Source organism: Peromyscus californicus, unplaced genomic scaffold (assembly GCF_007827085.1).
Source record: "Peromyscus californicus insignis strain IS unplaced genomic scaffold, ASM782708v3 Scaffold_7__1_contigs__length_154581171, whole genome shotgun sequence".
Lineage (NCBI taxonomy): Eukaryota > Metazoa > Chordata > Mammalia > Rodentia > Cricetidae > Peromyscus > Peromyscus californicus.
The window spans coordinates 87,778,664-87,793,224 of record NW_026294595.1 but is presented as its reverse complement, the minus strand read 5'-3'; the positions used below and the strand labels follow the sequence as shown (position 1 = coordinate 87,793,224).

The window sequence follows — 14,561 nt, the reverse complement described above, 5'->3', positions numbered from 1 at the left end:
CGTTACACTATTAAATGATTTGGTACCAAACCATGATTTTCATACTCAAAGCAGTTGTGCTCAGAGTTATAAAAATTTTTTTGAGGGAACCTGTGATGAAAGAATGGGAATGTGTTACATTGGCAGGGAGTGGCCGTGCTGTGGTCTTAACACATCAAAGAGAGGACAAGGCTGACATGTCTACCAAGTCAGTCACTCCTAATGTCCTGTTCATCTGCTTTTCATTTGATTTGAAAGTGAAGTACTAGATTTACCGTGTTTGCAGAACCAGCTCAACCAATGTAACTAATGAAAGTTTGAGCATTTGACTGTTTTCCATTTAAAAAAAAAAAAGTGGGAAATTACAAGAGGAAAAAAAAATCAGTGATTTTCCCCCAACTCTCATTCACTCTTCTTTGAACAGTGGATGAAGGGCCTGTCCTCCAGCATGAGGTTTTATGATGCTATGTCTATGGCATTGGCTGCTCATGAAGTCTCTTGGGGGATGAAGGGAAGGCACACAAGTGAGAAACAGGTGTGAGACAGTTATATGTGCTGTCAGAATGTGCTAGTCCAGGGCTCACAGGTGGGATTCATCACTGTAGAATGACTGTACAATGAGTTGAGAGCACTAATAAGGAAACACAACTCAAATATTCCGGGAAATCATCTCTTAGGAAATATCTAAATCTTGAATGAGAAATGGGATACTAGCACATTACTGTTAGTGTTGGGGACTATTTTAGGATCATCTTTTTTTTTAAACCATTCATTTGGGAAATTATAAAGCACTTTTATCAGCATTAAATAAATACATCTAGAAATTTCTGCAAGTAAACTCTTGACCCTTATTTTTTGGCAAAAGGACTGGGGACAATATGAAATACATCATCAACTTTGGTCATCACATGCTTGGTTTGGTGGTATTTCCGTTGCTCTTATACTGGTTCCTAATTTTTTTTTCTATAATTGTGAACCATAAGTTATTTTGTTTAGTTATGTTGCCTTCCCTAAGCAAAATTTTAGAAAAGCTTGAAAATTCACTACCACCATTTTGAATTGGGGAATAAGCTTTTTTTAAAAAATGTAGTTTTAGCCAGGCAGCAGTGGCGCACACCTTTAATCCCAGCACTCAGGAGACAGAGCCAGGCAGATCTCTGTGAGTTTGAGGCCAGCCTGGTCTACAGAGCGAGATCTAGGACAGGCACCAAAACTACGAAGAGAAACCCTGTCTCGAAAATATACATTCTTTGCAAACAAATAAATTTCAAAACTAGAAAGCGATTAAGAAACAAGTCAATCTCTCTCTCTCATTGTCCTTCTGAGAGATTCAGAAATGAAGCAATAAATCTAACTCTAACTTATTTGGATGGAGGTTTCCAAGTCATCATGACTTTCCGCCTTATAGGCCAAGCTCAATAACATATACAAATGGAAGGTGCTTGCCACATCAGCTCCCCACACATGGTACTTTCTCTGGACATCAATAAGGAATATGACTGTAAAAGAAGTCTTATGAACAGAGTTCAAAAGTGGGGGTTACATTTTAAGACTCTCTTCTGATCTAGACAATGAATAACTCAGCCATCTCAGTATTTTCATAAAAAATTGAAAGGATACCCACAACTGCTAAATATCCAGATTCAGCAAGGAGCCCTAGAGATTAGTGAAGAATACCTTTGAATGTATCTACAGGGACATTTCCAGAGAGAATTACAATGGGGTAGGAAGATCAGCCCTGAATATGAGTACATCATCCCACAGGCTCATGGCCTAGATGAAATAAAAGGAGAAAGCTTCTGTTGTATTCTGTTTCTCTCCTTCCTGGCCAGGAGATGAGCTACCTCACTGTGCCATACTCTCACTGGCATGATAGACTGAAATCTCTGAGACCATGAGCCAAAATAAATCCTTCACATTTCAGGTATTTGTCACAGTGATAGAAAAAGAAAGGACAACACCAGACCCAAAGGCTGATTATCAAAAACTAAGAAAGGGTATCATAAAAGATATTGCAGAAATCCTCAGTGAACCAATAGTGCAGACTCTGTTCCAATGTCTTTATGATTACTCAACTAAGTCAGTGGTGTTAGAGATGGCCCTAGCTTAGACCTGAACTCTTCTCTAGTCCATAAAATGAAACATTTATCTTGGAGAAGAATCTGATACTGAACACATTCCTTCTCCCAGAAGACCTGGCAGAAACTATCTCCCCCAGACACTGTAAGCTTGTGTACTCAAGGCATTCACCATACTATAATATTTAAAAATGGGTATTACCCAATGTAAATATTAAGCTGTCAATAATAAAACACCACTTGGGAAGACTCCTGTGAATTTGTAACTGAGAATGGGTCAAGGGAGAGCTTACCTCTTATCACTTATTTGTATTCTAGTCCAATACAAAGGCTTCATGGGACAACTGGGTTCAATGGCTGGTTTACGAGGACACTGACTAGAAGAAGAGCTGAGTCCAAAGGATAGTCCAGGAGGAGGTGGAGGTGCAAGTCCTGGGGGGGGAGGGGGAGGAGGAGGAGGAGGAGGAGGAGGAGGAGGAGGAGGAGGAGGAAGCCCTCCGCTGTTAGGAGGAGCCAGGACATTAGGAAGTGGTGGTGGGGGAGGAGGTGGGGGAGGTCCAGCACTTGGAGGCAGGGGAGGTGGTGGAGGAGGTGGAGGAGGTGGTGGTGGTGGCCCAGCACTCACAGGTGATATGGGTGGTGCTGGTGGCAAAGGTCCAAGTCCAGTGGGGAGAGGCGGAGGGGGAGGAATGAGAGGGGGAGGAAGGGGAGGTGTGGGAGGTGGAGGTGATATCTTCTGTTGACTGGATGAGATGCCTTCCCCTGTCTGAAGTGGTACGTGGATGTCTTTACTGTCTTTTGTGGGAGAGAGTTGGGTTAACGAGATATTCAACTTCTTGGGTACTATCTGGTTGCTTCTGGTTGTCTTGCTTTCACCTTCACAGGGCTTGAGGAACGTCTCTCTGTCTGTCTGGATGCACACATTTCTGAAGGCCTTTGGGGGGCAGTCGTCATCAGTAGAGATGCATACGTCTCTCATCTCTTCACATCCTCCTCCCCAGCGGTGGTCTAACTGTTGCTTGAGATTTTCAATAGTTTCTTCAAGTCTTGCTGTTATTAATGCATGCTCACCCCGGATGTGAAATGTCTTAAGTTCAAATTGAGCCTGCAAGGAAAAAAAAAAATCAATGGGAAAGTAAGAGTTTAATGATAACAAACCCCTAATAGGCATTCAATAGTACCATGAATGTGTGAATGCATCCTTTAAAGCAGTGGTTCTCTACCTTCCTAATGCTGCAACCCTTTAATAAAGTCCCTCATGTTGTAGCGACACGCAACAATAAAATTATTTTCATTGCAAATTCATAACTGTAATTTTTCTACTGTTATGAATTGTAATGTAAATATTTTTTTTTGGAGATAGAGGTTTGTCAAGGGGTTGTGACCCACAAGTTGAGAAGCACTGTCTTAAAGACTGGCCCACATAATGCAGAAAAATGAAGACATTTGTTTAAGAATCCAAAAAGGTATAAATCTTCATTTCAGAATTTTCCAGACAACTAAACATCTAGGGGCTATTAGGTAATTTCATCCTGTCTGAGCTTATGGGAGATTACTGCCATGAGTTAAAGTTTAGAGCAAATCTACTTAAGAACTTTCACTTAATATCAAACGCAGAAGAAATTAATTTAATAGAGGTTTGGACATTCTTGGATGTATCTCTTACAGCTTTTGGTGTGGATTGAGAACAAGGGGGGTAGGGGAGGCCACTTAGAGCTTGTGCTGGTGTGGGGCTATTCTTCTCTGTTTGTTAGAGGGTCTCTTCTCCGTTTGTTACAGGGTCTCTTCTCTGTTTGTTAGAGGGTCTCTTCTCTGTTTATTACAGGGTCTCTTCTCTGTTTGTTACAGGGTCTCTTCTCTGTTTGTTACAGGGTCTCTTCTCTGTTTGTTACAGGGTCTCTTCTCTGTTTGTTAGAGCGTCTCTTCTCTGTTTGTTACAGGGTCCCCCATCAGCTTTCCACAGCACTGCTGCAGAATCAGGAGGCATGGGGAAGAGCAATGCCACTTTAGGTTGTCTGTTTTTTCAGTTTCCAGATGAAAGCTGACCAGTGTCAGTGTTTGGGGCTATTTCTCACTGCTGGCCCTCATCCAGGTTCTTAGCTCCATTGGATGACATCAGTGGAATACTGTCTTTATTTCTGCATCCCAGCAGTGAGTGCAGCATTGGAAAGGAAGATGGATAAAATCTCAGAAACAGTCACACACACTCCCTGTCTCAAGAGCCTTGCTTAATGGCTAATCAAGTCTTTCTTTGCTATAATGTCAGCCCACAGATATCTAGAATAACAACTACATAAGAGGGTATAATCCTTCACCCTGTTAAAGAAATGTGTTTAATGATCTAGTCAGCAAGTTTAAATAAAAAGGGAAGCTTTTCTCTGCCTTCACTGAGATACATTTTAACTATTTTTTTAACTAGGTTCAAATTTTCCCAATATTGATTCTGACAAATCAATCCCCAAATACCAGGGGAATTTAGAGACAAAAGTTTCTGGATCATCCCATTCTTAAACATGGTAGCTCCAGGGAAACTATGAAGAAGTAGAGAGAGCAGGGCACTAAAACGTGTAGCACAGTGGATAGGTTTAGAACCTGAGTTGGGATTCACACTATCTATTCCGTGCCTAAACTTTGCTGCTCTCGAGGCCTAGCCGTTTCCTCATTTGGGGGTAACAATGGGCCATTTCCAGTTTTGCTTGTTTGTTTGTTTGTTTTAATGATTAAATGAGATGCTTCATGTAAATCAGGACACTTCCACTGGTGTTAATAACGATGACATTGGAATAAGAACTTTGTAAATTCTTATTATTGTAAATTTTCAGATAACACTTTGGTTGAATGAAGGCATAAAACTAGGAAAAGCTGAAGCCATCAATATGAGCAATACACTACAAATAAAAAAGTGTGCTCAATTTTCATGTGTTCTACTACCAAACACTTGCAAGCAACTTGAAACTTCATCCAGCCATGTAGTTAAGGCTACCTTTGTTTCAGCGTCTTTCCAGATCCATCACTTCTCTCCACCTCTCCTACATCCTACTGCAATTTCTACTCTGCATTACACACCAACATTTTAATTTCTGTGACTACTTTAGTTGTGTCACAACAAAATAACTTAATATTGGTGTTCCTCACCAAACCTATTTTCAAGATGAGTTTTTGTATTGCTTTGTATTGACAAGTATTACTGAGTCAATCAATACTGACGAGTCAAGAAATGACTTAAGACTTCAACCTCGTGAGCCGCTGTTGACACTTCTGGGTGGGACTGAGAGTGAGGCGGCAGACTGGTTTGTCTGCTGAGGTACAGGCATGGCGTACCACGGCCTCACTGTGCCTCTGATCATGATGAGCGTTTTCTGGGGCCTCGTGGGCCTTCTCGTGCCCTGGTTTATCCCCAAGGGTCCTAACCGGGGAGATATTATCACCATGTTGGTGACCTGTTCAGTTTGTTGCTATCTTTTGTCACAGAGAGAATGCCTTCTAGATGCAAAATCAGCTCTACACCCAGACCACCTTCTTCGATAGCCCACTCTGAGCATTACCTGCCTTACACTTGAAGACCTTCCTCTACATACAGTATTTTTTCCTGCACCTTTTTTACACTCTGATGAATTATGTGCCTACTTAGCTGACTCTGTGAGATGTGTCTGCACTCCGCTGAGAGAAAAGATGCTGTTCTGAGAAATTGTTACTCTTGTCTTGGAGCCTGTGGCTTTGAAAATGGCTCTTGCCAGCTCACAACATGAGAGTCGGCGATGTGTTTAAAATTGCTGCAAGACAAATAAGACTCAGTGGGGCAGTCAGGAGTGCCCGCTCAAGAGAAGCTCTACCCCAGCAGATGTACACCAAGCTCTATTTTTAGGATGAATTTGTTACTTCTACATCTTTGGAATAAATTATTTTTCTTCTTTCTTTGGAAATCTGGCTCCAGTGTTTAAAAAGCTTGATTTTCTAAGCTCTTCTGTCTCTAGATAATGCCTTTTAAAAATGAGGTTGTTATCTAACTTAGGTTGGATGTATAATCCGGCTGGCCTTGTAGTATGAGACGCCTGAAGAGACTGAACTGCAAAATTATTATTTTTTTAAAAAGTGGTGCCCAAGCAATTGAACTGAAGGCATTCTGGGAAAATCTGCGGTTTATTGTGAAAATCATCTTTGATCTTGGAATTTAAAGTAAAGCTGGAAAGGAATTTACAAACAAGAAAAAGAAGAAGTTTGGAATTGGACTCACAGGATCTGGGCTTGGAAATGCCTCAGCCCAGCGTAAGCAGAATGGACTCGCCTTTTGGGGATGCCTTTCGAAGCCACACTTTTTAAGAACAGACTCTGATGAGAACAGATCTCTTGGCCAACAGTTCTGATCCAGATTTCATGTATGAGCTGGATAGAGAGATGAACTATCAACAGAATCCTAGAGACAACTTCCTTTCTTTGGAAGACTGCAAAGACACTGAAAATCTGGAGTCTTTCACAGATGTCCTGGATAATGAGGATGCTTTAACCTCAAACTAGGAACAGTGGGATACATACTGTGAAGACTTAACTAAGTACACCAAACTAACCAGCTGTGACATCTGGGGAACAAAAGAAGTGGATTACCTGGGTCTTGATGACTTTTCTAGCCCTTACCAAGATGAAGAGGTCATACGTAAAACTCCAACCTTGGCCCAGCTTAATAGTGAGGACTCTCAGTCTGTTCCTGATTCCCTTTATTATCCCAATTCACTTTTCAGTGTCAAACAAAATCCCTTGCCCCCTCCATTCCCTAGTAAAAAGATCACAAGTAGAGCAGCTCCCCTGTGTGTTCTTCAAAGACACTTCAGGCTGAGGTCCAAAACGCAAGTAAACCTACTTCAAGCACACAGATCATGGTGAAGACCAACATGTATCATAATGAAAAGGCAAATTTTCATGTTGAATGTAAAGACTATGTAAAAAAAAGCAAAGGTCAAGATCAACCCTGTGCGACAGGGCCAGCCCTTGCTGAGCCAGGCACACACAGATGCAGGCAAGGAGAATACCTGCTACTGTGGAGCTGTGGCTAAGAGACAGGAGATCAGGGGAATGGAGCCTTGTCAGGGGCATGGCACACCTGCTTTGCCTTTCAGAGAAACCCAGGAACTATTACTTAGTCCTCTGCCCCAGGGTGGTCCTGGGTCAGTTGTCACAGCAGAGAGTGGCAACCTTTCTGCCAGCACTTCTGTTTCAGATTCATCCCAAAAAAAAGAAGAGCACAATTATTCTCTTTTTGTCTCTGACTACATGAGAGAACACCCGACCAAATGCAGTCCTGAAGACAATGAGGATGATGAAGATGATATTGATGATGAAGACCATGATGAAGGGTTTGACAGTGAGCATGAGCTTTCTGAAAATGATGAGGAGGAAGAAGAGGAAGAGGATTATGAGGATTACAGAGATGATGATATTATCGACACATTCTCTGAACCAGGCTATGAAAACGACTCTGTAAAGGACTTGAAGGAGATGACTTCCGTATCTTCTCGGAAGAGAGGGAAAAGAAGATACTTCTGGGAGTACAGTAAGCAACTTACACCATCACAGCAAGAGAGGATTCTGAGGCCATCTGAGTGGAACCGAGACACCTTGCCAAGTAATATGTATCAGAAAAATGGCTTACATCATGGGAAATATACAGTTAAGAAGTCACGGAGAACTGATGTGGAAGACCTGACTCCAAACCCTAAAAAAACTACTCCAGATTGGTAATGAATTACGAAAGTTGAATAAGGTGATTAGTGACCTGACTCTAGTCAGTGAGCTTCCCTTAACAGCCCGGCCAAGGTCAAGGAAAGAAAAAAAATAAGCTGACTTCCAGAGCTTGCAGGCTAAAGAAGAAAGCCCAGTATGAAGCTAATAAAGTGAAGTTGTGGGGCCTCAACATTGAATATGACAACTTATTGTTTGTAATCAACTCCATCAAACAAGACATTGTAAACCGAGTTCAGAATCCAAGAGAAGAGAGAGGACCCAGCATGGGGCAGAAACTTGAAATCCTCATTAAAGACACACTCGGTCTCCCAGTTGCTGGGCAAACCTCAGAATTTGTTAACCAAGTGTTAGGGAAGACTGCTGAAGGCAACCCCACTGGAGGCCTTGTAGGACTAAGGATACCAGCACCAAAAGTGTAATCAGCCTCATTGGACCACTGGTCAGAAATGTCTGTTTTGGTCACATTATCCATTGTAAATTTTCATTCTGTTTTGCATGTCAATTAGCATTATGTAACATTTATAATTAGGTTACACTGTTTTAAGAACTTGTAGCATAAGTGAAGCATGATCCAAAATACTTGATTATTGCATTTTCAGAGCACAAACCAGTGACCCTGCTGCTGGCATTGGAAAGGAAGCTCACATGTTAAGTAAATGTGAGGTACAGATTGTAAATATCTATTAAAGCAAAACATTTTTGGAGGAGTGAATATATGAGTATAATGCTAAGTATTAAGACAGGTTTATGCTCTGAACCACACAGAAATGCCAAGGAAGCATTTTTTTCCAAGTCCATTTAGATTGTTTTTAGAATGACTGCTTTTTTGTTCTAATTTTTCACAGTCATTAATCTCACTTGTACATGGTGCACCTAGTACTCATGTGTGTACCATGTTTAGATGTTTATTTTTAGAGCTCAATATGATATATATAAATACATACATATATATATATATATATATATATATATATATATATATATATATATAATTGTCTGTGCAAGTAAGAAAAAAGCATATTCTTTGTGCCTTGTATTTTGGGGAAACTCTAAAACTGGTAATATTTTGTAAGATGAAAACCCTAATGAGAAAAAACAAGATATATAGATGAGAAAATTATGGGGTTTAAATATGTTTTTGTTCCAACTCTTTTTCAAATTTTTTGAATGTATATAGGACTATGTTGAAATGTAGATATATGCCACAGAGTCTGTGTACTGTATAAAAAAAAAGATGGCTCTAGAAAACTCCTATTTTGGTACTTGACCGGAAGAAAATACTTGCACATTATTGCGATTGTTTTATTTTTTCTACCAAAGACAAATGCAACTGGTATGGCAGACTGCCAGTCTAAGTAAAGTTTTGCACAGCTTACATGATACTGTATAAATGTATAAAAAAAAAAAAGAGAAAACATTTGAAAGGTCAGGGTTAGGGATCTTACTCAACTGTGAATTTTATTTCTGTTTGGGTCCAATTATCTACAGAAGGAGCATCCATACATACAAATATTATTTTGCTGTTCCTCTAGTTTGCTTCCATAGTAGATAAGTTGGTGGCCATTTAGGTGTCTTTTATTTCTGCACTTATTGTTGGAAATTTTAATATATTTCATATTAGTAAGCTATTGATAAAATAGTTTTTGACTTTGAAAATTAAAGTTTATTTAGCTTATTGTAGTATACTTCCATGAAACAATCAAAATACAGATTATTTTTATTGTATTATGTATATATATATAAAAAGAAAAAAGCTAAAAAAAAAAGACTTCAACCTCTTACAGATACAAAATAACTGCAAAGACAAGCATTCTCTAGAAAAATTCCCCTTCAATAAAATAACTGAGCAACATCTATAAGTATAGGCCCAGAACCCAACTCTCAACCAAATCTGATGATATGTGCTTATAAGGATTGTTTTGGTAGCTGAGATGAATGTGTTAGCTTACTGATGTAAGCAGAAGACAAGTTGGACAGGTTAATGTCTCTCTATCATAGCTTCCCTGTAAGAAAACTGGGGGTAATAGTAGGATCCACTTTCCAAAGCAGCCATGATGGGTAGATGAGTCCCCATTTGTAAAATCAGGCATTGAGGTGCATTTAGAATGAAGTACTGTGTAAGTCCACATCATTGCTGTTGCCTTTTGCAATGCTAGACATTGACCAGAGACCAATGACCACGTCTGTGTGTTGTGAACTCACTACACGTAATCCTAGTGAAATGTTCTATCTATCCTGCTCCATGCTTCAAAAGTATACTTTAAACCTTCCCATCCACCTCTTTTCCTTTACGGCAGAGCTTTTGGGAGTAAAAAAAACAAGAACAAAACATAAAAAAATTACTTAACGTTTGCTGTGTCCACTTTCTGATCTATTTGCTTCTAGCCAAACTACAGTTGGCTTCTGTCCACTGGTCTATAAGAACTCATGGAATTTAGCCAACATTTTTCGGTAGATTTCCCGTCCTCTCTGTTGGTGCTGTCTGCAGCTGGTGTCTTGAAATTGAACGTCCCTGGAATCCCAATTCCACCCCACACTCCTATCCAGGTACTTTTCCTCCTACCTCTCTGCTCTCTCCAGTCAGCCCTGTACTGCCTTCCCCTTCATTCCTCAGATGTGGATATGCAAGGCATTTTTTTTTTTGTCATTCTTTTTCTTACATTGTACTCTGTCTCTAGGTTTTCTGTATTCATAGGATAAATGAAATTCATTCAATGATACACTGGCAACCTCTAAATTGGTACCTTGAGACTGTGGTTCCAACTATCCTTTAGATTTACATGCCTGCCTATTTAGTCAGCTAACACGGACTTCCCAAGTCTGAAATAGCGTTCATTAGGGCAAATTTCAATTCGTTTCTCCTCTGAAATTTCTCTTACATCGTCTGGCATCACCTGTACACCATGTGGGCTCCTTGGTCTCACTCAGTCTCTGATTTAGTCCTTTGTTTTCATCCATGCCATCTAAGTCTTTTGCTGGGCCCTTTTTTATCAGGACAGTGGTTAGAAATCTACCTGGTTTTATTTCTTTGTTTTATGTTTGGCTTTAAACTTTAATGTAGCCAACTCTGATTCCAGGAAGATTTTTCTCAGAAACAAATTCATAAGTTTTATTCCTTAAGACCCTTTCCACACTGAGCTATGACTTACAGACCTGAATGGAAAAGTTAGCACAGATCACTCCACTTATCACTTTTCTGCCTCCTTCGTGCACTTTGGGCCCTTGCCCCTTGCTGAGATGTGCCAGGGATTCCAGACTTATATATCTTCTTGCCTCTCCCAGGACCATGCTCTTTCATGAAAATAATTGTCCCCTCTGGACTCCTTTTCTTTGCAGCAAACACCCAAGGAAAGATTACCAAGAGTAGATTAACCAGTATAGATTCCATAAGCAAGTGCTATATAAGTTGTACTCATTGCCATGAGGGAGGGATAAATAAGAAGGCAAACAATTAATTCCCAGGCATTCCACACCAACATGCAGAGGTTATAATGAGAAATCCTACTGATCACTAAGATTTAATGCCCGCCCCCTTACCCACAAACAAAAACTGAACCTATGCCCATCACTACTCAATAATCTCTTTGTCTTGGTAGAAAGCCCCTCATTCGGTCCATCAATTTCCTACTAATTATTTCAAATGTGTCTGGTTGTGTTATACATCAAGCATCTCAGGTCCATGCACACCAGAAAATGAGCTTTTGGGGAAGTTGTTTTTAACTCTATTTGTGCTTTCCTTACAACATCTCTGCACATGCTCTTTTTCCTTCTTTATTGAAGCTCATCTCTAGAGACAGAAGTGATTTTGTGACGAGGTCAAAGCAGAACTTTGCTTGATAATCATGTGCTTACTCTAAGATAATCTTTCTCCAGGATCCTGGCTTTCCTTATGAACCATCAAGCCCAGGCCACAGAACCCTCAGCTACAAATAACTAAATGAATGAAACATAGTGCCTCTATAACTTGTGTACTCTCCTTTACTTGAACAGTGAACCCACAAGAGTCTCTTAATCCTAGCTCCTTCAAACTCACAACCATCAACAAGGCAATCCCAATTAAATCATGCTGCTTTCTTTCTTCAACATTATTTCTATTGGTCCAAGAAATAGTTCTCAAACTTGCTCTATGTCAGAACCCTCTGGAGAGCTTTGTAGAAGATACTAATCAGGTCCATTCCTGCAGACTTTCCCTTGTACCAGTGGTATTAGGACTCCCTAAGAGGTTTTACCAGGAGCCAGAGCAGAAGCCAACAGCAACTGTTGGTCATCTTTACTCTAATTTAACACAGCAGCTGAGATAATATGACACCATAGTACCGGTTCCTTCTTATGGCCTTTCATAATTCTGATGTGTCCCAGTAAAGAGGGTATTTCTTCACTATCCACGTTGAAAGAATAGTACTTTTACACAGCAAGCATTAAATGCTTTACATGATAGTTGTTACTCATGCAAACTTGGTCTCTGCCTATTTTTTTCAGACACTTCCCTATCCAATCCTTAAATTGAACTTGAATGCATGTTCACGCTCACATCCTACTTGCTTGCATGCTGCCTCATCAACACCTTCAATCTCTTATTTGCCCTAGGAAAAACTCACTCAAGCTCAGCTGAACTTTTCTTGGTTCTTCTAGACACAAATTCTCCATTGTCTGTATTGCCAAAGGACTTTCTAGGTTCTAATTGTATGAGAGTCATTTATGTTTATCTTCTTTGAAAATCTAAAGGCTCCAGGCAGTTGGGAACCACACCTTATGCATGTTTAAACTTCCAGAACATTACATGGCATTTGGCTAGTTAAGTATCCACAAATGCTAAGTGAGTTAAATTGATTGACTGATTCACCTTTTAAGTATAAAGTCTTCTTTGAGCCTCTGTATTACCTATCCAACTACAAATGAAGCTTCAATAAATAAGCATGAGGTTCTCTTTGTGTTTATGTTAGTCCTATACACAGCATAAACTGCAAGACCTCTCCGTTGTCAGTTATCAGCCATCACTTACAGATTGATGAAGACCTTTTATTCATATATCCCCCAGAGCCCTTCTTTTTGCCTAACCTCTCTGGGTCTATGGACTGTAGCTTGGTTATCATTTTCTTAATGGCTAATATCTACTAATAAGTGAATATATACCACGTTTGTCTTTCTGAGTTCGAGTTATCTCACTCAGGATGATTCTTTCTAGTTCTCTCCATCTGCCTGAACATTTCATGATGTCATTTTTTTTTTAACAGTGAGTAACACTCCCTTATGTAAATGCACCACATTTTCTTTATCTGTTCTTCAGTTGAGGAACATCTAAGTTGTTTCCAATTTCTGGCTATTATGAATAAAGCCACAATGAACATAGTTGAGGCAAGTTGTCCTTACGGTAGGATAGAGTGTCTTGAGGTAAGATAGCTTAGTCTTCAGGAACTGCCATATTGATTTCCATAGTGACTGTACAAGTCTGCATTCCCATCAGCAATGGAGGAGTGTACGCCTTGCTCCACACCTTCTCCAGCATGAGCTGTCATTTGTGTTATTGATCTGACAGGCGTAAGATGGAATCTCAAAGTAGTTTTGATTTGTATTTCCTTGGTGGCTAAGGATGTTGAACATTGCTTTAAGTGTTTCTCAGCCATTTGAGATTCCTCTATTGAGAATTCTATGTTTGGATCTATACCTAAATTTTAAATTGGATTATTTTGTTTTTTCATATCTAGTTTCTTAAGTTCTTTATATATTTTGGGTATTAATCCTCTGTTGGATGTGGAGTTGGTAATAGTCTTTTCCCATTCTGTAAGCTGCGTCTTTGTCTGATTGACAGTGTCCTTTGCCTTACAGAAGCTTTTCAATTTCATGAGGTCCCATTTATTAATTGTCAGTCTTAGTGCCTGTGCTATTGGTGTTCTGTTGAGAAAGTCTTCTCTTGTGCCAATGTGTTTAAGGCTATTCCTCACTTTCCCTTCTATCAGGTTCAGTGCATCTAGTTTATGTTGAGGTCTCTGATCCACTTGGACTTGAGTTTTGTGCAGGGTGATAAACATAGATCTATTTTCATTCTTCTACATGCAGCCATCCAGTTTGGTCAGCACCACTTGCTGAAGATGCTGTCTTTTTTCCAGTGTGTTTTTCTGGTATCTCTATCAAAAATCAGGCATCCATAGGTGTGTGGATTTATGTCTTAGATTTCAATTCTACACCATCAATCCATGTGTCACTTTTTAATGCCAATACCATGTTGTTTTTATTATTATAAATAGCTCTTTAGCACATCGTGAAATCAGGACAGTGATACCTCCAGCAATTCTTTTATTATTCAGGATTGTTTTAGCTATCCAGATTGCTTTTTTCATATGACGTTGAGAACTGTCTTTTCAAGATCTGTAAAGAATAATTTTGGAATTCTGAAGGGGATTGCACTGAATTTGTAGATTGCTTTTGTTAGCATGGCTATTTTTATTATGTTAATCCTACTGATCCATGAGCATGGGAGATCTTTCCATCTTCTGAGATCTTCAATTTGTTTCCTCAAATCCTTAAAGTTTTTGTCATACAAGTCTTTCACTTGTTTGGTTAGAGCTACCCCAAGATATTTTGTATTATTTGAGGCTACTGTGAAAGGTGTTGTTTCCCTGACTTCTTCCTTAGTCCATTTGTATATAGGAGGACTAGTAATTTTTTTTTGAGGTAATCTTGTATCCAGCCACTTTGCTGAAAGTGTTTATCAGCTGTAGGAATCTCTGGTGGAATTATTAGGGTCATTTTGTATACTATCATATCAAC

General features: G+C 39.6%; 1 protein-coding gene and 1 pseudogene across 8 annotated transcripts in view; one reads left to right on the top strand and one right to left on the bottom strand.

Annotated features, from left to right (window-relative positions):
- Fmn1 (formin 1) overlaps positions 1–14,561 on the bottom strand; it is a 380,313-nt gene that overhangs the window by 183,526 nt on the left and 182,226 nt on the right. For all 8 annotated transcript variants that reach the window (XM_052723123.1, XM_052723128.1, XM_052723124.1 and 5 more), the window contains one exon: positions 2,351–3,162. In XM_052723123.1, the coding sequence (XP_052579083.1) occupies positions 2,351–3,162 (812 nt within the window). The remainder of the gene's footprint in view (positions 1–2,350; positions 3,163–14,561) is intronic.
- Positions 6,171–8,690, top strand: LOC128100659 (CREB3 regulatory factor-like; annotated as a pseudogene).